Source organism: Theropithecus gelada, chromosome 5 (assembly GCF_003255815.1).
Source record: "Theropithecus gelada isolate Dixy chromosome 5, Tgel_1.0, whole genome shotgun sequence".
In the NCBI taxonomy this organism is placed as follows: domain Eukaryota; kingdom Metazoa; phylum Chordata; class Mammalia; order Primates; family Cercopithecidae; genus Theropithecus; species Theropithecus gelada.
In genome coordinates, this window is record NC_037672.1 from 74,171,270 (window position 1) to 74,195,697 (window position 24,428).

General features: G+C 34.0%; 1 protein-coding gene across 1 annotated transcript in view; it reads left to right on the forward strand.

The window, feature by feature from the left end:
- The window catches only part of UBA6 (ubiquitin like modifier activating enzyme 6), a 73,313-nt gene that overhangs the window by 7,179 nt on the left and 41,706 nt on the right, over positions 1-24,428 (forward strand). Inside the window, exons 3-12 of the mRNA XM_025384825.1 lie at positions 4,948-5,042; positions 5,563-5,591; positions 7,879-7,973; positions 8,668-8,779; positions 12,838-12,918; positions 16,011-16,133; positions 17,945-18,068; positions 21,705-21,808; positions 23,032-23,094; positions 23,761-23,837. Coding sequence (XP_025240610.1) covers positions 4,948-5,042; positions 5,563-5,591; positions 7,879-7,973; positions 8,668-8,779; positions 12,838-12,918; positions 16,011-16,133; positions 17,945-18,068; positions 21,705-21,808; positions 23,032-23,094; positions 23,761-23,837 — 903 coding nt within the window. The remainder of the gene's footprint in view (positions 1-4,947; positions 5,043-5,562; positions 5,592-7,878; positions 7,974-8,667; positions 8,780-12,837; positions 12,919-16,010; positions 16,134-17,944; positions 18,069-21,704; positions 21,809-23,031; positions 23,095-23,760; positions 23,838-24,428) is intronic.

Consider the following 24,428-nt stretch of genomic DNA (forward strand, 5'->3'; position numbering starts at 1 on the left):
GTATTTTTTTGTTTTTAAAATCTGTATCTGTTGCTTATGGGGACTAGTATTAGACCTAGGACTTTGGACAATGATTAATATATTTTAGGGACAAGGCATGAAATGAGGATCTTTAGCCTCTTAACATCTCGGGGAGGTAGATGTCAGTAGTGAACTTGATGAAGGTAGGGTAAGATAAAGATAAATTCCAGAAGTTCTCTTTTCTCTCCATTCTCTTTCACACAGCCACAGTTCTGACCATTTTGTCTCATAGTACAAGTCCAAATACTATAGCTTACCGAATCATTTTGAACATAACTCCAACTTACCTTTTAAAAAGTTAGTATTGTAGTAAAAACACATAACATGAACTCTACCCTACTAACAAGTTTTTAAGTGTGTAGTATAGTATAGTTGACACTTGAACGATGAAGAAGTTAGGAATGCCAACTCCCCAGCACCCTACCTCTTGTGCAGTCGAAAATCCACATATGACTTTTGACTCCCCCAAAGCTTAAGTACTAATAGCCTACTATTGACTGGAAATTTTACTGATAATGTAAATAACACACATTTTAAATATATGTATTATATACTGTATATATATACGGCATTCTTACAATAAAGTAAGCTAGAGAAAATAAAATGTTAAGAAAATCATAAGGAAGAGAAAATACATTTATTGTTCATTAGGTGGAACTGGATTATCGTAAAGGTCTTCATCTTTGTTGTCTTCATGTTGAGTAGGCTGAGGAGGAGGAAGGGAGGGAGTTGGTTTTGTCTTGGGGTGGCAGAATCAAAAGAGGTGGAGGCAGAAGGGTAGGGAAGGAGAGGCAGGCACACACTGTAACTTTATGGAAATATGTAACTACTGTGTGACTTTTTTGCTTTCTCATTTCTGGAAAAATGTTTCTATACAGTACTGATCCTCCTGTCACTTTCTTTAGTTTCTTTTTGGTGCCCCTGTTGTAGAAGGGTCCATATCTTTAAAGAAATCAGCGCAATCTTGAATCATCAGAACCTTCTGCCTGATTGTCTGATGTCAGTAACAATGATAGCATCTTCAATGGTATAATCTTCCAGACTTTAATAATGTTCTCTCTCTTGGAGTTCTCTTCCATAGCATTGACAATCCTTTCCATAGAGTGCTGTGTGTAATGAGCCTTAAAGGTCCTTTATGATGCCCTGATCTAGAAGCTGAATTTGAGATGCTGTGTTTTGAAGCAAGTAGACCACTTCAGCACCTTCCTTGTTGAACTTATGGGGTTCTGGGTGGCCAGGTGTATTGTCCAATAGCAAAAGAACTTTAAAAGTTCTTACTGGCAAGACACTTCCTGATCTCAGAATCAAAGCATCAACGGAACCAATCCAGAAAAAGGGTTCTCGTCCAGGCCTGCTTGTTATGTAGCCAGAGGACTGGCAGCTGGTGTTTATCTTTTCCCTCCAATGCTAAGGAGTTAGCAGCTTTATATGTAAGGGCAGTCCTGATCATAAACCTGAATGCATTTGCACAAAACAGTAGAGTTAACTATCCATTTCTGCGTTAAATCCCGGTGCTTGCTTCTCTTCCTTACTAATAAATGTCCTTTGTGGCAATTTTTTTTGGAATAGAGCACTTTCTTCTACATTAAAAACCTATTCAGGTAGATATCCTTTATCTTCAGCGATTTTCTTCATGGTGTCTAGAAACTCATTGCTGCCTCTTGGTTGGCAGAAACTGCTTCTCATGTTGTGTCTGACTTTTTTTTTTAAGCCAAACCTCTTTCTAAAATTATCAAACTATCCTTTGCTAGCATTAAATTCTACAGCTTTACTGCTTGGGTAATGGGTGCACCAAAATCACACAAATCACCACTAAAGAACTTGTGTAACCAAATACCACCTATACCCCAGTAACCTATGGGGAAAAAAGAATTCTACAGCTTTATATCCTTTACCTTCTTTTTGCTTTAAGTGGTCTTATAATGACTTTGCTTCTTCTCAAATCATGTTAGAGTCTATAAGTATGACTTTGTTTCAGCAATTCTGCACCCATATCAGTGCTGCATTTTCAATACGAGATAAAAATATCTTTCACAAAAAGTGCAAGGTTTTCATACTTGCTGGTGTAGTTACAATGATGGCTTTCCTTTTTTTTTTTTTACAATGATCCTTCCACTGGATTCATTTTATCTTGAAATGGCAGGCAACCACAGCTGCAGGCCTCAGTCTACAGTACATATCAAGCAATTCAACTTTTTGTTGTAATGTCATGACTTTTCTCAGCTTCTTGGGAGCACTTGCAACATTACTGGTGGCACTTTGTATGGGTCCCATATATGTCATTCAAGATTTACAGTATTGCACATTAAACATGATGGAAAAATATGCAAGAACCTCAAGACATCACTTTTTCCTGCAATATTCAATTTACTGGAGAGAGGAACTGCTCAGGCAAAGATTATGAATAGAGTCACATGCGCTTTAACCAGATACATCACTTAAGCTCATCACAATAACAACTGGAAGTAGCTACAAAATTATTACAGTAGTGCAGTATGTACTACAGTGACTTTTGTGCACTTATGACTGAATACTGCATCTTTACATCTGTTTACATTCCTCTTAACTGCAAATGGCGACATCTGTGGTCTGTAAGTGTAAGTTTTGATAAATTTTAACTTTTTATAATTTGTGTGTATTTTATGGTAGTTAATGATAAAATAGATTAATATGTACATAGATTTCATGCATTCATGACATACTTTTTCTTAATTTTTGGATATCTCTAGGCTACAAAGTTCATCTGTGAGTTTTTTCAAGTTGTCACAAATGTCCAAAAAATTTTTCAGTATATTTATTGAAAAAAATCTGCATATAAGTGGACCTGTGCGTCTGAAACCCATGTTGTTCAAGGGTCAACTATATTGTTTACTCTGTGTACATTGTCGTATAGCAGATTTATGTAGCAAATATTTCTTCAAGATCTTGTTTCTAATTCTGTTGGATAAATACCCAAAATGGAATTGCTGGATTATATGGTAATTCTATTTTTTAAGTTTTGAGGAAGCTTCATACTGTTTTCCATAACAGCTGCACCATTCTACATTTCCAACAGTGCACAGAAGTTCCAGTTTCTCCACATTGTTGCCAATACTTGTTATGTTTTGTTTTGTTTTCTTTTCTTTTATAATGGTCATCCATACAGGTGTGAGGTGATCTCTCATTGTGGTTTTCCTTTGTATTTCCTTGATGATTAGCGAGTGTTGAGCACCTTTTCATATACTTGTTGGCTATGTGCATGTTTTTGGAGAAACATCTATTCAAACTCTTTGTCTATTTTTAAAAATTGGGTCAGTTCAGGGGTTTTTTGGTATTGAGTTATAGGCATTCCTTTGGATATTATTAACCCCTTATCACATACATGGTTTACAAATACTTTCTCTCATTCTGTAGGTTGCCTTTTCGTTTTGTTGATTGTTTCCTTTACTGGTTTTTAGTTTCATGTAGTCTCACTTGTCAGTTTTTGCTTTTGTTGTGTGTGCCTTTGGTGTCATCCAGAAAAATCTGTGCCAACACCAGTGTTATGAGGCCTCTTTTCTGTTTTCTTCTAGGAGTTTTGTAATTGCAGATCTTACACTTAAGTCTTTGATTCATTTTGATTTGATTATTTTGTATAGTATAAGGGTCCATTGTCATTCTTTTGCATTTAGAAATCTAGTTTTCCCAGCACCATTTATTGAAGGCCCCAACCACCTTTTCCTCTGAATACACTGGCCATACTAGACTACTTCTTTTATCAAAGATAAGATAGGTAATTGCAGTTTATACCTTTTTACCTCAACTGTCTTTTCCTGTAATGCTCTTTTGTGCTTCAAAAATACCTTCCAATGATCCTTTAAGAACTCACTCCTGTGTCTGCTCTGTGATATCTTGCCTGAGTTACTTCTCATCCTTTCTGCTCAGCCCTAAAGCATCTTATTTTTATTGCTATTAAATAAACACATTATCACATAGTATTTGTTCACATGTGTGTCAACTCTGTCAGACCATGAGCTTTTCTAAGTCATAGACTATGACACAATGTCTAAGTCTTAGAAGATACTCATTAAATGATTATTGAATGACTAGGGAAGACAGTGGGTTCAGATTGGCTTGTAGTCCAGAACCTAAGACTAGGTATGTTGCCTAGGTAGTGGCAGTTCAGTGGCTGGGCAGGAACCAAAACTAAGGATATGACAAAAAAGTCTGAAAAAGCTGCAGATGGTACTAACAATAGAAGAAGTGATGATACTAAGAAGGCACTTATAAATTCCATCCTTAGGCAAAAACCAGTATTACTGGCCAGGTACAACATTCCCTGACTTCTGAATTCTGACATGAAGCTGCTACGATAAGATCATCCTTTATATCTGGATATAGACAGGATCTTGCTGTTGCCCAAGCTTGGGTGCAGTGGCATTATCATAGCTCATTGTAACCTCAAACCATTAAGCTCAAGCAATCCTCCCACCTCAGCCTCCTGAGTAGGTAGGACCACAGGTGTGTGCTACCACACCTTGCTAATTTTCACATTTTTATGTAGAGATGGGGGTCTCAGAAATCCTGTTGATAGTGAAAGTTTTAAGGTGGAGATGGCAAACTCAAATGCTTATAGTGGCCACTGAGGTAATAAATGAGAGGAACAGGAAGGAATTGATTGTGGCAAATCTGGAGCACATAATCCTCCTGCCTAAACAGGGCAACTCCTACTCAACTCCATCTGTCTATTGCCTTGAGGGAATATGGATTGTGGTGCCAAATTATCTGATTTTTAAAAATATGTCATATATTTGGCATTTAATTCAGAAATGTTTAAACACTGCAAATCATTCAGAACAAGTCTGTGGGCAGGATTGAGTTCCTAGGCTTTTCATTTGCAAACAACTTTAAGAGATATTATAATTTTAGTGAAATAATTTTTTGTCTTTTATTGTGTTTTCCATGTAGTCGACAGAGGTACGTTCTTGGAGACACAGCAATGCAGAAGATGGCCAAGTCCTATGTTTTCTTAAGTGGAATGGGTGGTCTTGGTTTGGAAATTGGTAAGCAATATTTATATTCCTAATTTTGTATGACACTTTTGAGCAATGTGAGATAGTTTAAATAACTTAACTTCATCCCCTTATATTTGCTATAACAGAAATTAGATCCAAAAGTTTTTAATCTTTGTCAAGACTATTTCATGATGTTGTTATATTCTTCCACAAATAACCAGTAATGACTCATTGCTTCTTTTTGTGATTTTAATAACCATTAATTATCATTCTCTATATCCATTAATTCATTATAAGTAGCACACATACATATACTGTATTCATAAAAACGTATCTGATAGAATACATTGAAATTTTAGGAGTGATTATTCCTGGGTGTTGTGATTATGCACATTTTAATGTTTTCACTTTTAACCTGTATTTTGTAACTTTTTTAAGACAAGGAACTTAAGTAGTAAAAAAAGAAGTCAAAAGTATCCAATTAGATATGTGACTAAGCTCTGTGAAGACATGTCATCCAGTATGTATTCCCAATATTGAGCTATTCCTTTTTCTTTTGCCTTTCTAGCAAAGAATCTTGTTCTCGCAGGGATTAAGGTAAGTAAATGTCCTCTGTGAGAAAAATTGTTATGAGCCTTTTTCTGGCTCATTTGTTGTGGTAATATTGTTTTATACTTTGTTTTAATTATTGTCTTTAATGCTCTACTTTTAAAAAAATCACAGAAATTTCAAAAATATATAAAAGTAGAAAGAATTGTTTAACAAAACCCCACATACCCATCAGAAGGCTTCAGTTACCAACTCTTGGGGACATTTGTTTCATATATCTCCTTCTCATTCCTTATTGCCCCCAACTGCCAAATTATTTTGATGTAAATTTCAGACATTGTATTATATCATCCTTAAATATTTTAGTATCTTTAAAAGGTAAGAATATCTTTTGAAGCAGCAATACTATTTTCACACCTAAAATGTAACAAGCTCTTAATACCATTGTATTAGTTTACCTGTTGCTGTAAAACAGTTTACCCCAAAATTTGTAGCTTAAACAACATTTTATTGTCTCATAGTTTCTGTGAGTCGGGATTCGGGCATGACTCTGGTCATTATGATAAACTCATGAATTTAAACATAATTTGATGTGTTTTCATCTATTGTAGTTATTTTCATTGATGCTCAGATTGTTCCATCTTTGGTTATTTTGGTTCTCTTCATGTTTTTTGAGGCTTTTGGACACAGCCCCTAGTAGTCTCTGTCACTGTTTACAAAGTCTTTTCAGTGGGCAGAGCTGAAACGTTCATAATGAGTACACACTGAAATTTCTGATTTTCAGGTTTAGGCTTGTAAAGTATTACTAAACTTTCTAATTTTTACTTTGGATTATAGGATATTTATTTCTGTGATTTTATATTTGTGTCTTATTAGGATTTTGGTTTCTAATGATCCATTAGATGCTTTATCCTATATATCCTATATATTCTTTATCCTATTATATTTTACCTGTATGGCATAGTTTCAGAATACCAATTCCAATATTGTTAATAATAATGTATTATTGAAAAAAATTTAGTTTTTTGATCCTACCTGGATTTGGCAGGCAAATTAACTGCTTTTAAAAGTCACTTTAAATAAATCTCTGTGTATAGCAGACTCCATAAACAGTTTAGTCCATGTATTCATTTTGCTTTGGATTTTTAGAGATTGCTTTTTTAAAAGTTTAGTTTTACTATCATGTGAGATTTATGATTCAAAGTCAGATTTTTTAAACAAAGTATTTTCAGATAAGTCTAGCTTCTTGCTACCTTATTTCCTCCTTCACTTACTAGGTTACTGTCTTTTTATATTTGGTTTATTCTTCATTTGTTTTTGTAGATAGGTAAATGCATACACACAAACATGTATATCTGTTTATGTGTGGGTATATATATTTATCTTCTCGCACCTTTCTCATATAAAGTGCTCTTCTTTACCTTGCTATCTCTTTACAGCATATCCTAGAGATTACTCCATATTTATAAATACATCTTTCATTTTTTTTTAAATAGTTGCATGATTATGCATTGTATGGATATATCATCTTATAGCCAGTTCCCCATTGGTGGGCTTTTTGATTATTTCCAGTCTTTTGCTCTTACTAATAGTGTGCTACATTTAATACTCTTGTATATATATCTTTTTGTATTTTTCCCAGTGTGTCTTTGAGATAGAGTCCTAAAAGTGGGATTGCTGCATCACAGAATAAATGCAGATATCTTTTTGCTAGAGATTGCCAAATTCCTTTCCTTTGAGGTTGAGCCACTTTACATTGTTATCAGTAATATATGAGAGTCACTGATTCACCTCACCCTCACCAATAGACTGTGTTGTCAAACTGGATTTATGCCAATCTAACAAGTGAGAAAAGTTATTTCATTTCTTGGCAAGGTTGAACATCTTTACATATTTTCAAGGACCATGTCTTTTTTCAGTATGGTCCTTTTTTCAGTATGGTCCTTGTTTATGTTCCTCTTTCTACGAGGTTTGTAGCCTGTGATATAATTTACAAGTATTTTTTTCCACTTTGTTAATTATCTTTCTTACTTGAAACATGGAATATTTTGAAGTGTTTGTTTACATGAATTTTCTGGATTTTTGTGTTGATTTTTATAACATACTTTTATAAATTTAAATTATCTTCATGTTTAAGGAAATTTTTCTATCAATTTATTGGGGTCTCCAGATGTATATATATCTAATTTTATATCCTTTCTAATTCTTATGCCTTTGCGTACTTTTCATTATCTAATTACACAAAATAATAATTCTAGTACATTGTTGATAGTACTAGAGAGACTGAATATCCTTGAACTCCTGACTTCAACCAATACTTTTTTCTTCTTTGAAGGCACTTACAATTCATGATACAGAAAAATGCCAAGCATGGGATCTAGGAACCAACTTCTTTCTCAGTGAAGATGATGTTGTTAATAAGAGAAACAGGTAAAGATATTTTGATGTATTATCATGAGTTTTTTAAAATTTATTTACTTAGAATATTTCCTTTATCTAGAACACCAGTCAGTCATAGTTGTTTAAATATAAAGTCTCTACCTTATATTTATACAGCTAAAGATATTTTTGTGTATTATGAGGTTTTTTTTTTTTACTTGTTTACTTAGAATATTTCCTTTATCTAGAACACCAGTCAGTCATAGTTGTTTAATTGATCACCATAAATTCATACTACTATGGCTAAAGAAATACTGGTATATACTTAATTTTTTGTATTTGTCAAATTTTTTATATATTTATGTAGTATAAATTATATATATTACATATAAATATATATTTTATATATATTACATTGCTACCTAGAAATGTATTTCCTTGAATTTATTAAAGAAAGACTTTAGTGTTGCTAAAGTATTAAGAAAGTTAAGGAGCCTGGAGCTTAGAACTATTAGGGTGCACTTGGAGATTGTGTGGTTTACTGTGGAATATGATAGTATATTATTTCAAGATTGTATAGTTATCTGTAAAGACAAGTAAGTCTTGGTTTCTTTCTTCTACAAGGTAAGTTTCCATTGAAATTTTGTAACTTGTCAGGTTCCTCTGATGTCATTACAGTGTCCAGCTTGAAGAGATTTGAGTATATTGAATGAAAGGACAGTAAAAGTTTATTTTATTTTTTTAGGGCTGAAGCTGTGCTTAAACATATTGCAGAACTCAATCCATATGTTCATGTCACATCATCTTCTGTTCCTTTCAATGAGACCACAGATCTCTCCTTTTTAGACAAATACCAGGTTAGTACTCCATTTTGTATTAAATGTTATTGACAGATTCCAGGGCGAAATTGTTAAGTATTAATATGTTTAACTAATTTAACCTAGTGTATTGAGAAACAGAACAAAAAAATTTCAAGGTAGAAGACATATCAGAATAAAACCTTTCAAATTCTCCATTTTAAGGAAGGGACCTAAGAACTACTGACAAAGTAGTTTTATCAGTTGACTTTTTTCTCAGTAATATCCATTAAAAACTACTCAAAACTTTGGTTTATAGCAACATGCATTTATTTCTCTCCTATGTACCTGAATGTCAGTTGGGGTTTCTAGGCTGAACTCAGCCTGGATTAAACTCCAGAGTTTGGTTCTCCTCCATGTGTCTCTCTTCTGGGACCAGGAGGCTACCTAGGTCATGTTCTCATGGTAGTAGCAGAAACAGAAGGTCAAGTCCAGACACACATGCACATTTCAAGCCTCTGTTTTTGTTATGTCCATTAACATCCTGTCAGCCAAAGCAAGTCAACGTTATCAAGCCTGAAGTCAAGAAGCAGAAAAGTACTCTTCCTAAAGCCATGGGCAAGCAGTACAATTACAGGGGAGTAAAAATACATGGATCACTAGTTCAGTCTATTATAGGTAACAATTCCTTAAATAACAACAACAAAATTCCCAGGACATTGTATATTGCAAAAGTGACTAGGTTGACCCTGAATTTTTTTTTTTTCTGTGAGTAAATTATGCTGTTACCCATTTAAAAATGATTATAGATTTCTATTCTGGACTGGATAACTTAAAATCCATCCTGGTACAAAGCACCTAGTTTTCTAAACAGACTTTCTTTTAAATGACTATCCAAGCTCAAAATAATGTTAGGAAAATCTGTTTATGTGTTTCTAAACAGACTTTCTGAACAGACTTTCTAGAATTTCTAAACAGACTTTCTTTTAAATAACTATCCAAGCTCAAAATAATGTTAGGAAAATGCTCAGAGGCCACAAATGAACAGTTAGCTAAAAGACTAGTGAACTATTATCTGTAGTTACTCTTAGCAACAGGAGTTGTCTGTCACAGTAACCAAAGTTCTTGGTAATTGATGTTCACATAGAAACAGAAGATTCAGACCTAGAACTACATAAACTAGAGAAATGGAATTGAGACCTCCCCTTCTTCATAAAGCTGGAGCCTCAGAGAGCTATGCCCTAACTGAAAGGGTGGACAAGAACAGTCTTTAACAATCAGAACAAGAAGCTTGTCTGCTTTCTCTTGAGCTCTGGATGAAAAGTAAAGGTTTTCCTGGGGAATTCATAACCACAGGCTTGCTGTCACATAGGTTTAGAGATTAAACTTTATAATCTTTTGTGATCTGGAAATTCCTAAACTGAGAACTTAATGTAAAAAGTAGTACTACAGGCTGGGCGCAGTGGCTCACACCTATAATCCCAGCACTTTGGGAGGCCAAGGTGGGCGGATCACCTGAGGTCAGGAGTTTGAGACCAGCTGGACCCATAAGGAGAAACCCTGTCTCTACTACTAATACAAAATTTAGCCAGGTGTGGTAGTAAATGCCTGTAATCCCGGCTACTTGGGAGGCCGAGGCAGGAGAATCGCTTGAACCCGGGAGGCAGAGGTTGCATTGCGCCAAGATTGCGCCACTGCAGTCCAGCCTGGGCAACAAGAACAAAACTCCATCTCAAAAAAAAAAAAAAAAAAAAAATTACGAAAAAAGGTAGTACTATAATGGCCATGCCCTAAAGTGCCAGACAAAAACAAAACTAAACAAATCTTGAGAACTATACCCTCAACTAACTTACAGAGTATTCCAGTATATAAAGTCCCTTTGAGTTCACAGTACAAAATAACAAGATGGGAAAAAAAGCAGCTCAATATGACCAAGAGTCAACAAACTGTTAAACCTCAAAGAATTTTTATTTATTTCTTTTTCTTTTTCTTTTCTTTTCTTTTCTTTTCTTTTTTCTTTTCTTTTCTCTTTTCTTTTCCTTTCTTTCTTTTTCTTTTTTTTCTTTTCCTTTCTTTTCCTTTCGTCCCCTCCCCTCCCGTCCCCTCCCCTCCCCTCCCCTCCCCTCCCCTCCCCTCTTTTCTTCTGGAGTCTTGCTCTGTCTCCCAGGCTGGAGTGCAGTGGCACAGTCTGGGCTCACTGCAACCTCTGCCTCCTGGGTTCAAGCGATTCTCCTACTTCAGCCTCCCGAGTAGCTGGGATCACAGGCACATGCCACCATGCCCCGCTAATTTTTGTATTTTTAGTAGAGATGGGGTTTCACCATGTTGGCCAGGCTGGTCTTGATCTCCTGACATCAGGTGATCCTCCCGCCTTGGCCTCCCAAAGTGCTGGGATTACAGGTGTGAGTCACCATGCCCAGCCTAAACCTCCAAGATTTAGAAGAATAGATTTGTTTGAGAAATTATAAAATACAGATGTTCAAAACTACTAAATCTCAAAAGAAGTTATTAAATATATAATATTGAAAAAGACCAGGCAGATGTGATAAAGAACGAGGTACAACTTATGGGAATGAACATGAAGTCTTAAAAATTAAAATTCATTGGATAGATTAAACAGTAAATAGATAATAGCTGGAATAAACATTAGTGAATTGAAAGATAGACCTGAGGAAATTACCAAAACTATAGCACATAGAAATAAAGAAAATATCCTAGCACTTTGGAGGCTGAGGCGGGCAGAAAACCTGAGGTCAGGAGTTTCAGACCAGCCTGGCCAGCATGGCGAAACCCTGTCTCTACTGAAAATGCAAAAATTTGCTGAGCATGCTGGCGTGTGCCTGTAATCCCAACTACTGGGGAGGCTGAGGCAGGAGAATCGCTTGAACCTAGGAGACAGAGGTGGTTTTGCAGTGAGCCCAGATCACACCACTGCAATCCAGCCTGGGCGACAGAGTGAGACTGTGTCTCAAAAAAACAAACAAACAAACAAACAAAAAAAAACAAAAAAAAAAACCAAAAAGAAATAAGAGAAAATACTATGGACAAATTAAAATAAATGAGAGCTTGAATGAAAAGGTCCAATTTATGAGATTGGATTTCTAGATAGCAATAGATAGCAATAGAAAAGGGCAATATTCAAAGAAAGTACGGCTGAGAATTTTCTAACATTGATAAAACTCAAATCAGTTTCAGTATGTGTTGGGTCTAGTCTTTGATTTTTTTATTATTTGCAACCTAGCCTGTTACTGTTTCACAGATGCAGGAAATATGAGATTCCTGGGTCAGACACTAAGAAGTTTATTACTCAGTGCATAATAAAAAACATGAGCATTATATTGCATTTTCTTCCTCGCCCCCTGTCCCCCAAGTCCCTCTAGTTCAAGGCAGAGGGCTCAGTGAATGCCTGCACATGTAGTAGGTTGCTTTAGAGAAGAGTGCTGAGCTTGGGGAACTGGCTGTTTTAAAGCAAGCTAAGACGTCCCTTTATCCCTGAGGAAGATCTTACCTCATCCCTCAAGTTTTTACACAGCAAATACAATTCTGAGAAATGACCTCAAGTAAAGAGTGGTAAGGACCTTGCATTCATGGCATACGTTGTGAGACTGTATAGACGAGAGACCCATGGAGGAATGTTTCCCTACAGGAAGCAAACCATATTGCAAGCTAGATTTAAAAAAACTAAATCCACAGATGGACTTGTTCTAGTAGCCAACTAATGTGTCTCTTAAAAATGTTGTCAGGTTTTTAAGCTAACATGAAAGTAATACTCTGGTAGCTAGGTTAGTATTTGTGTGATAGTAATAGATGAAACAAATCTAATCACTTAGAGTCCATAAATACCACATAGAATATTAAGGTTTGCTTCTAATCGTAAAGCCTGCGATGGTTATCAAGTTTTATGTGTGCAGGTTTTCCCCTGTATATGTTATTTTTACTTTTGTTATCTGTACTTTGTGAAGGTATTAACCTTGGAATGGAATTCCATAGGATTGTAACTTTTCAGTGAGATTAGTGATGTGTCTTTAGCACAGTGCAAACTGACATGCTTCTGATTATTGTATATTACAAAAATAATTACGTATTTTCTAGTTTTTAATTTGTTGTTTTCTCAACAGTGTGTAGTATTGACTGAGATGAAACTTCCATTGCAGAAGAAGATCAATGACTTTTGCCGTTCTCAGTGCCCTCCAATTAAGGTAATTGTATCATTTAGTAATGACATGTAGTTAACCACTTTCTCTACTAGAATTTTTAACTTATTGATGGGTTGTATAAGAAACTTTTTACATAATAATCACAATAAGTTTTTTTCATTAATTTTGATATATTCATTTCCTGTTTTTAAAACTAGGATCTAAGTTTGGTTTATAGACAGATTGCCAAAACTAAGGAAGAATTAATGTTAGGAATGGAAAGGATGATAAACATTGAAATCATCATCTAATTTTTTTTTTTTTTTCGAGACAGAGTCTCATTCTGTCGCCCAGGCTGGGGTGCAGTGACACGATCTTGGCTCACCCCAACCTCCGCCTCCCAGGTTCAAGCTGTTCTCCTGTCTCAGCCCCCCGAGTAGCTGGGATTCCACGTGCCCGCCACCATGCGTGGCTAATTTTTTGTATTTTTAGTAGAGACAGGATTTCATCATGTTGGCCAGGCTGGTCTCGAACTCCTGACCTCAGGTGAGCCACTGCGCCCAGCCTCTATTTTTAAATGTTGTTATGGTGCTGATTTTCTAGAAGTCCAGTGGTTCATTCAATGAATATTCATTGATTATCTATGTACTGGAGATAGTTGTAGCCACTAGAAATACATTAGTGAATAGAGACAAATTTTCTTACTCATGAAAATTACCTTCTGCCTGGGAAGATGTACAATAAACAAGAAAATAAATACATCATGTGTTTTTAAATAGTTTCAAGTCCTGTGAAGAAAAAAAATCTGAATAAAGAAAAATAGAGAATGATATCTGCATGATGTAGGGAGAAGGGCCAGTTCTGGTTCTCTTAGATTAGAAGGTTAGAGAAGTCTTCACTAAGGAGATGACGTTTGAATAGAGCCCTGAATAATGAGAAAGAACAGGCTATATAAAGATCTGGGGGAAAGCATTCAAAGCAGGGGAATCAGCAAATGTAAATATTTGCAAGTGTAAAAATTAGGTTGGTGGTTTTGAGGAACAATAAGAGGCAAGCAGGACCAAAACAGAGTGGTAAAGAGGAGAAGATAGTAGGAGTAAAATATACCAGATTAGTTTGGGAGAAGTAGGTTGGGGCCATACGTTATAAGATCTTTGAAGACATTTGAGTTTTTAGGCCTGTGAGTTTTAATCTGTTTTATATTTTTAAAGGATCACTATGGCTTGCTGTATGGAGAGAAGACTATAATTGTATTTTTCAAAGGGTGATCCAGGGACACTAAGAATCCCTCAGACCCTTACAGTGGTTCTACACAGTCAAACTTTTTGTTTTCATATTACTAAGATGTTATTTGCCTTTTTCATTCTGATTATCTTAGGAGGCAGAGTGGAGTTTTCCAGAGTCTATATGATGTGTGGTGATATCCTTGCTGTGACAATGGAATGTGTATATTCTTGTGATTTAAATTTCTCTCAGTTTTAATTTCTAACACAGTAAATATTGATAGGTGTAACTCACATAAACAAAAGCTCTTTGGGTCCTCAATAATTTTTAAGAGTATGAAGGGGTCATGAAAGATAACCAAAAGAAATAGAACTGTTGGATTATAAGAGTAAAGTAGAGGCAGCTAGACTAGTTAGTAGTTACTGCAGTAGTTCAGCTGAGAGATGCTGGTGTCTTAGATAGAAGACTTGGGAATAGAGAGAGACAGAAGTCATTGAATTTGAGGTGTCTTTTGTTTAAGAAAAAGGGCAGGGTGCGGTGGGGGCCTAACAGAACTTGTAGACAGGTGAATGAGTTGTGAAGGAAAGAGTGAGTGAGCAAGAATGACTCATAGATTTTTAAATCTCCAGCATGATTAGGTGCACAGTGACATTGGGAAGAGGTTTAGATGGAAAAAATCACAGTTCTTCGCTTGTAATTGAATTCATTATTAACCTCATCTCTTTTGTTTTGGGGATTGTTTCACTGGAAAAAGGAAAAAGCTAATTGTTTCTTTGAGTTAGGCGCTAAGTCAAAAATCGTAATTTATGATGTAGGTGTGTTGAAAATTTTTGGATTGTGGTATTTACATAGCATATTTATGCTCTGTAGAGCATTTGTGCTGTGGTTTACAATTTAAGCATGTGATTAAGACAGAATAGCCAGTGCACTTACAATAGGGCACAGAAGTGTTAACAAAATAACTACACAAGGTTATAAATTAAAATATTTGTTTATGTAATTTATATATTCTTTAGAGTTAAACTTTAAAAAACAGCTTCTAAGTTTCTGTCCGGTTTTATGTCTTGTTAAAAAAAATACTATTTGTACCCATTTTGATCAGTAAAGTCAATATATGATCAAGTGGGAGGTGGTCTTCTGTTATCTGTATCACTACTTCATGTAATTGGGATTATAAATTATTTTAATATGTTCTTATATCATAATATCAATATACTTAATTATGTTAGAAAAACATTATTTTATGCAAGATTGGGTGCATTACAGAATAAGGATCTCTCTTTATTAGCAGTAGCTCTAAAAATAGCTTTTAAGCCCAAAAATAATTTATTTACAGATTCTCAGAATGGAGACAATGCATGTGTTAGAAAAATTGCTTTTAATAAAACATTTGTGATTTAAGAACTTAATATTTTACCTTTCATGGCTTTGATTTGTGGTGTCAGTTTTTCAGCCTTTTTTTCTGTAGACTCTGCTCTCAGCTTGTAGCTCTATTCTATTTTCCATTAACTCTGCTGCTTTGGGTAAATGAGCACTTCATTCCTCTTTCCTAAAATAACAAGTAAGAATTCAGTGCTGGACTATTAAGCCAAAGTATCTGTTTCTTTTATGTTGTGCCTGAATTTTGTGACAAGCACAAAATTTTAAAATCACAGAATTTTTGTTATTTAAAAGTCATAGAATTTTTAAATATGATATGCTGATATTCTTATTTTGTTGTACTGGACATTCATTTACTAAAAGTACTGAAAATCTTTGATTCCTAAACCAGTCTACATCAGTTTATCCTGTTTATTATTTACTTTGTATTCTATAGGCTCTACAGGGTATACTTAATTATAAATGAAATTGTCATGAAATGGGCTAGGAGAGTAGAGTGTTTTTTTTTTCTTTATATAAATAAGCTTGAACTTGTTTTTGCCATTTTACAGTTTATCAGTGCAGATGTACATGGAATTTGGTCAAGGTTATTTTGTGATTTTGGTGATGAATTTGAAGTTTTAGATGCAACAGGAGAAGAACCAAAAGAAATTTTCATTTCAAACATAACGCAAGTATGATTATATTAATGAACTTTTAAAATAAATTTTGTTAAAGTTGATGTGAATGCTATTTTCAAAAAGGCGGTGTCAGCCAAGTATTACAGTATGTAAAATTTCTTTTATAGTGTTTTAAGATAATGAGGAAATATGTAGCTAATTTCTTGACTTCATTATATTAAAACTAAATTAAAACTGGAATATTAATTGTTAAAAATATTCTGGATTTCCTCTAACAAATAATACTTGATAGGGCCAAGCACGGAGGCTCATGCCTACAGTCCCAGCACTTTTAGAGGCTGACGGGGGTGGATCACTTTAGCTCAGGAGTTTGAGACCAACCTGGGCAACATGGTGAAACTCCATGTCTACCAAAAATACAAAAAATTAACCGGGCATGGTGGTGTGTGGTCCCAGCTACTCAGGAGGCTGAGATGGGAGGATGACTTGAACCTGGGAGGCGGAAGTTGCAGTGAGCCAAGATCACGCTACTGCACTGCAGCCTGGGTGACAGAGTGAGACCACATCTCAAAAATAAATAAAGAAAAAAAATAATAATAATACTTGATAGAGCAACATTTGCTTGTCATAAATTTTAATTTTAATTTTATTCTATGTTACCTCCTATGGGTCATGAATTGTGATTCAGTGTTTACTGAATTGTTTATTGCGTTAGATAGTGGATGCATTAAGTATGTTGTAAGTCACCTAGTCTAATACTATAAAAAGGCACACTTAAATCATATTAGAGAAAAGCATTTCTAATTTGTTATATTTCTAAAGCATTATTTAGAAGGTGTAGAAAATTTTGATTAACCTTCAAATTCAAAAGTCTGAATTTTCTAACCACACTCTTGATCATGCATAAGCTCAATTTTTTATTCCATAAAAGAACCGGAGAAATCATTATGATCCCCTTTTACTATTCTTTTACACAAATAATTTACTTTGTTTGTATTCTTTATAATCAACTTAAGTTGAAGTCCAAAAGAAGACAGAATAAGGGAATGATAATATACTTTAACATACTAGTATTTGTAATTCGTATTTCTTGTTTTTATACTTTATTTTTAAACCCAGTGTAATCTCATGGTGATAGAGACCCAGTACTCTCTCTCTCATGCCTTTTTAAGAAAAATTTATTGAAAAGTCAGTCTGTATATCTTTCTGCTTACAGAGTGATTTATTATTCTACCTGAGTTACTCTTTCAGGCATATTACTATTTAACCTTTTACCTTCTCTAGTTGATTTTAGTTTGTCCCTGAGAAAAACACAGAGAATAAATTCCAAAATGTGGTGTGGATTCTTATTGCATCAGTGTTATCTTTTATTGAATACTATAGGAAATGTAGCTGATAAGCTACACAATATTTCTTTAAAGCGTTGAGCAAGTTGTAAACTACCAGATTCCCATCTTTAAAATTTCTATCCTCCTTCTTTACTATTCTTTGATCTTCAGTGTCAGGCTTTTATCATTTATGCCCATGGGTTTTTTCTCACATTTAAAACTATTAGATAACTTGGAATGTTTTTTACAAGTTACAGGAGTTTTTGAATCTATTAAATATTTGATCTTTTCTATGGAATCTTTGCACATCTCCTACCAAACATAGAAATTATATTTTCAGCATTCATTTAAAAAATAGTAATAATTTGATCATTATTTTGTGATCGCTTTTTAAAGGCTTGCTTTTACTAACAGAAGAATAGCGTAGAATTTTGGTTTTGAGAATTTTATGATAACTTTGTCATTTTTGCTTAAGATTTCAATTTGTACACCAAGAATATGTGAACTTCTTTTTTAATAGAGTACTCTTATTTTTAGGCAAATCCTGGCATTGTTACTTGCCTTGAAAATCATCCTCACAAACTGGAGACAGGACAATTCCTAACATTTCGAGAAATTAATGGAATGACAGGTTTAAATGGATCTATACAACAAATAACGGGTAAGTCAATGTGTTTTCTTAATTCATTTATACTTATTCAGCAAATTTATAGTTCAGACACTATACTTAGTATTGGGAACAGAACGTCAACTCAAAGAGACATGATCTAAAGCCCTTGGCCTCAAAATATTCAATCCAAGTGAAGACATTGTTAAACACTGATGATATTAAGAGAATATACCCATTTGGCGACACCAAACTTAGCAAGGAAACCTACTCAGTTTTGGGACAGCAGCAATGGGACAGGGTGTCTTGATTAAAATGTGAAGGTTGCATTGGCTTAGGAAGGTATTGAAAAAAGATTATTTATGCAGAGACAAACAGAAAAGGCTCAGATACAAGACAGATCTAAAGGAACTACAAGAAATTAATACAGCAGGGCTGGCAGGGAGAATTGAACTCACAAGTCTTAATCTTAAGATATTTAGAAAGAAACTTGATCACATACTATAGGTGAGTGAAGATTTCTACCTGATCAGTCAACATATTCACTTAAGGAATGCAAGAAAGGGAGTAGGTTTTGTAGATAAAGAGTATAGTTTAGCTTTGTAAAATGAGGTAGCAATGAAGTGTTTAAAGGAAGATGTCTAGATGTTGGTTGGAATATATGTTCTTGTTCAGTGGCTTGAATAAAAGGGGTGAATGTCATGTCTGCAGGCAAGTTTGTAGGTTTGTTGGCAAGCAGTTGAAGGAGTCTGTTTTTTCATTGGACTAATGTGAAGTCATTGCCAAAAGGCAATGAAAGGTGCCAAAACCAGGAGGAAAGTAGACATTCTTGAAAATGGAAAGATGTCAGGTATCATATAGGGCCCATTTGAAGTTTAATATAATGAATTTATAGCAGAGTTAATCTGCGTAGTTTGTGTTTTTCCTTCAGCCACGTTGAAAAGAGTCAAAGACAGTACTGGACAAGCCATAACTATATGGCATGCTTACACATATTTAGGGAAAATTGATGCAGTTTTATCTTTAGGGCATTTGAAAATATAACTATGTATTTAATTTATAGACAGTAAATGGAATTACTTTTTTTTAATGACAGCAAAATATATCCTCAGGAGAGGGAAAAATCAATTCTTATTACAAACTGTTTATAGATAAACAACTTTGAATATATATTTAAGTATTTTTGATAACAAAACTATTTGATTTTTTTTTCCAGCTACATCTAATTATTTTAAATACAGGTTCAGATCATAGATATTAAAGAATATGTCTGTTTTTATTAAAATTAATCATTTAGGATTATTATTTGTAGTTTTAGCATGCATGTTGTATAACAAAACTATTTGATTTTGTTTCCTGATTACATCTAATTATTTTAAATACAGACTCAGATCATATATATTCATGTCTATTTTTATTAAAATTAATCATTTAGGTTTATTATTTGTAATTTTAGCATGCATGTTGTATAACAAAACTGTTTCATTTTGTTTCCTGATTACGTCTAAGTATTTTAAATACAGGTTCAGATCATATATATTAAAGAATGTCTATTTTTATTAAAATTAATCATTTAGGATTATTATTTGTAATTTTGGGGTCCATGTTGTGGTGAATTGTGGTGAAGGTTCAGATTATGAGGCTGCTTATATAAAGAGGAGCCACTGCATGTCAAGAAACAAAGAGAAAGAAAACCCACATTTTGTGCCAATAATTCTTTGGAGGGAGAGATGAGTAAGTTTAGAGTGGCTGTTAGGAAGCTTTTTTTTCCCTTAACATTTATAAATTGCTACCTACTGATCTAAAGTAATATTCTGCTCGCATGAAAAGATGTTGTTTTGTTTTTTTGTCTGTTTTTTGTTTTTTTTTTTTTGAGATAGCATCTTGCTCTGTTGCTCAGGCTGAAGTGCAGTGACATGATCGTGTCTCACTGCAGCCTCAGCCTCCTGGGCCCAAGTGATCCTCCCACCTCAGCCTCCCAAGTAGCTGGCAACCACAGGCGTGTGCCACCACACCTGGCTAACTTTTTTTATTTTTGTAGAGACAAGATCTCTATGTTGCTCAGGCTGGTCTCAAACCCCAGGGCTCAAGTCAACCTTTCCCCTTGGCTGCCCAAAGTATTGTAATTACAGGCATGAAGATCAAAAAAACCTCATGACCAGCCAAAAACCACTGTTAAATAGCTAAAATAATACAAACTTATTCTAGATATATATGTATGTGTATATGTTTAAATAGGGCTAAAAATGAATCCTACTTCAGACTTCCTTTCCTCTCCAGAGGTAACAGCAGCTAAGTTTGGTGTTCACTCTGCTGACCATTCTGTCTACTTTATATATTTATTATATATACACATACATAGTATATATTACATATTATATAGTATAGATGCCTGTATTATATAATATATTAAGTAAAGGGGTGGGCTTACTTGGTTTTTTTAACTTAATTTTTTGAATAACCAAATGGTTCGGAAATGAGAAACGGTAAATATTTACAATGAAAAGTGTTCTGCCCAAACTTGATTTCACCCTCACAGTTCTCATCCACTACCACAGGTAACTGTTAGTCTTAGTTTATTGTGTATTTGTTTGTTTGTTTGTTTTTAACACAGAAGGAAGCACATTATACATAGTGCTGTCCTTTATCTTTTTATTAAACAAAATATATTTGTGATCTTTTCTCATTAGTAATTGGAGAACGTCCTTTTTTTTTCCTTTAAATTTTCTTTTATAGCTACCTAATATGTCATAATATAGATGAAAATGTTATCGGATCATGTTTTTTCTTTTTAAGAAATGAGGGTCTCACTTTGTTATCCAGGCTGGAGTACAGTGACTATTCAAAGGTACAGTTTAGCACACTACAGTCTCCTGGGTTCAAGTGATCCTGCTGCCTTGGCCTCCTGATTAGATGGGACTACAGGCACATGCCACCATGCCCAGACAGAGCATAATATTTTCCTGGTTTGCCATTTATCTTTTGATGTTGCTTATGATGGGTTTTTGTCATGAGGTTTTCTTTTTTATGTTTTCATAATCAAATTTTAATTATTTTCTTTTATGGTTTTTATTTAGAGTATTACTTAGAAAAGCCTTCCTTACTACATGGTTTTAAAGAAATTTTTCTCTCATGCTTTTATCTAAGAAATTGTTAGCATCATTTTTGACACTTAAAACTTTTGTCCATTTGCAATAGGTGTTTTCCCAGATGTCTTTTTTCTGTATCAGATTTATTGAATAATCGATCTTATCTTTTCCTTACTGATTGAGGTGCCACCTTGATTTTGTCCTTTGTGTACTTAAGACTGTTTCTGAATTCTCTAATCTTTTCCAGTTGTCTGTTTATTAACCAGTACCATATTATATTATTATGATAGGTAGTTATTATTATGTTATTGAGGCTTTATGATATATTTTAATATCTAATAATGAGTAGCCCTCATTACTCTTTTTCTATAAGTTTCCTTCGTTATTTTTAAGTCCTGGAGTTTCACATTGGAAAAAACACTCTGTCTAGGTCCCCATACTCCTCCCAGCTCTTCATTAAAAAACAAACAAACGAACAAAAAACCACTATGCTGGAATTTTTTAATTTTGTAAATTGGGAATAATTAACATTTTATGACAATAAGAGTTGAAATTTAAATATCTGTTTCCCCGTGTAATTTTTAACTTTTTTTTCTTCTAGTGATATCGCCATTTTCTTTTAGTATTGGTGACACTACAGAACTGGAACCATATTTACATGGAGGCATAGCTGTCCAAGTTAAGACTCCTAAAACAGTTTTCTTTGTAAGTATTTTTTTTTTCTGCTTAAAAAATATTTCTTCACAGAAAAAGAAAGGCAGAAGAGACAATGAAATTACTCAGTTAACCAAACAGGTTAAATGTGAAACGGATTTTTTTTTTTTTCGTTTGTACCTGCTTTGAGGGAAATGGAATTAATCTAATGAAATAAATGAATAAAATGGATATTAACAAAAAATTTACACATCTTCTATAGCCAGAATACCATATACATATAGTTGAGCTAAATGGGTATACCCGAAAGGAACTATACCTTTGTGAATTATCAAAGAGTTTATCATACTTATTACAATTTACTTTCTAAGACAAGAAATAAAACTAATGTATTTTCAAGATTTAGCAAGAGGTTGTTTTACTTTATTATTATTTAATTTTCTAAAATGAAGATATTCAAATTATACTTGTTAATCCTGGTTTTTAAAATTTAATTTTATAAATTTCAGAAAACAGCATATATGTTGGAAATGTAAAATAATTTCTAAAAATGACTGGCATTGAAAGGAAAATGTAAATAGCTGAATATAGAGAATGTAGTGTCAGGAAACTAAGGGATCTTGTGCAACTAAAATCCTTGGGCTCCTTCTCAGGATAAGCTAACACATCTCTGTTTTTTCTTACAAGTTCTCAAGGTTTTAACGTAATTGCCTTTTCTTTTCCAGAACTATTAACAACTCTAGTCGTTTACAAGGCTTTGTTCAACTCAAAGTTAGAATTAAAAAAAATTAAAATAATATATCTAGTCAGATGTGCTCCTGCATATCTCCTTGTGCCTTGTCTCCAGGTTTTAATTGGATATGTCTCAATTTTAGATTGGGTGGATATTTTGGTTTTTGTGTGTTTGTTTGTTTTGCCTTTGTGTTCTTCATACAGAATTTAATAAGTCTTGATAGCCTGGTATTAGAAAGATATGGTAGCTTTTAGATTAAAATAATAAATTTTTTTAGGTATGCAAATGTTTTTACTAATTGTTCCCAAATTTACTGTGTGGAGCAGGTTGTTTTATTGCATTTAACTTTTTTTTTAAAGTATTGTCATAAGAGTGGTAGCTAGTTTCTATTTCAGTTAAAACATATCAGCCCAACCCTACTTATTTCAGACGCTTGGGAGAGTTCCCTGGTTTTTAGTGCACTGACATATAGTAGTATATTTTGTCCAATAATCACTCACTTACTCTGAAGTAATGATTTTTTTTTTTTTCCCCGTATCAGGAGCCACTGGAGAGGCAGATAAAACATCCAAAGTGCCTTATTGTGGATTTTAGCAAACCTGAGGTAAATAAACACTTACAGGTTTGAGAGAGGCAGCAGAATCAGAGATGAGAATTAGCGAGTGATTATAAAGTTAAAATGGAATAACCATGTAGATATCTTACTGTTAGGCCTTATAATGTGAGTATATTAAAGGTTATACTCACATATCAAAAGTTGACTTCCGAGGATTAAAAATGGGAATTTGTATCATAGAAAAAATGTTAAAGTAATAGGAAAAAGTTTCACTTTTATAATGATTTGCCAACTTTGATAATTAAAAGACGATTTCAATAACTTGTATAAATGATCTTATTAAAAGATTTTCTGAATCGTACCATTTTTATATAATGCGTATTTCTTACCAAAAAAGCTTTGAGTATGTATTCTTTTTTTTTTTTAAATGGATGTAATTTTATAGCAGGAAATGTGATAAGGAAGGAACTAACAGTTTCCAAATTTGTAAATTTTAATAAGGAAAGTGGATTAAATCATTTACCTTCATGGCCTTGAGGTTAAGTCATTTAACTTCTAACCTTCAGGTTTCTTATTTGTTAAATAGAGTTAATATTAGTATTAAGCTAATGTGTTTATTGTGATGGTTAAATAATGTTTTAAAAGCATTTAGCCCAGTGCCTGGGACATACAAGCACTCAGTAAATGTTGGCCAATTTTTAATGTTCTTAATAGGCACCTTTAGAGATTCACACAGCTATGCTTGCCTTGGACCAGTTTCAGGAGAAATACAGTCGCAAGCCAAATGTTGGGTAATGTTTTAAGTTTAAAAATAAATATTTTCCTTTCTATAAAAGTAGTAGTTCAGAAATTATAATTTAAAAACTATGCCCTTTGTAATTACAATACCAATAGATATGCCAAGCTGTGTAAAGATTTATTATGACTTTCTAGTCCTTTTCCTGGTGGGAGTGGAGAAATTGGTTTTAAAAGTGGAATCATACTAAATGTGAATTTTCCCACTTTGAAGCCTTTAAAAATTAAAGCTTTTTAAAACAACAAAAAAAAATTCTGAGAATTATTGAATTATTAATCCATAGTAACTTTTTTTTTAACTTTATACCCTGTTAAGTCAGACTACTGTTGCAGAAGGTTTTTACTTTTTATATTTTGGATTAAATCTTGGGGTTGGGTGTGGTGGCCCATGCCTGTGATCCCAGGACTTTGGGAGGCCGAGGTGGGTGGATCACTTGAGGCCAGGAGTTTGAGACCAGCCTGGCCAACATGGCGAAACCCTGTCTCTGCTAAAAATACAGAAATTACCAGGCATGGTGGTGCATGCCGTTAATCCCAGCTCCTTGGGAGGCTGAGGCACGAGAATTACTTGAACCAGGAGGCAGAGG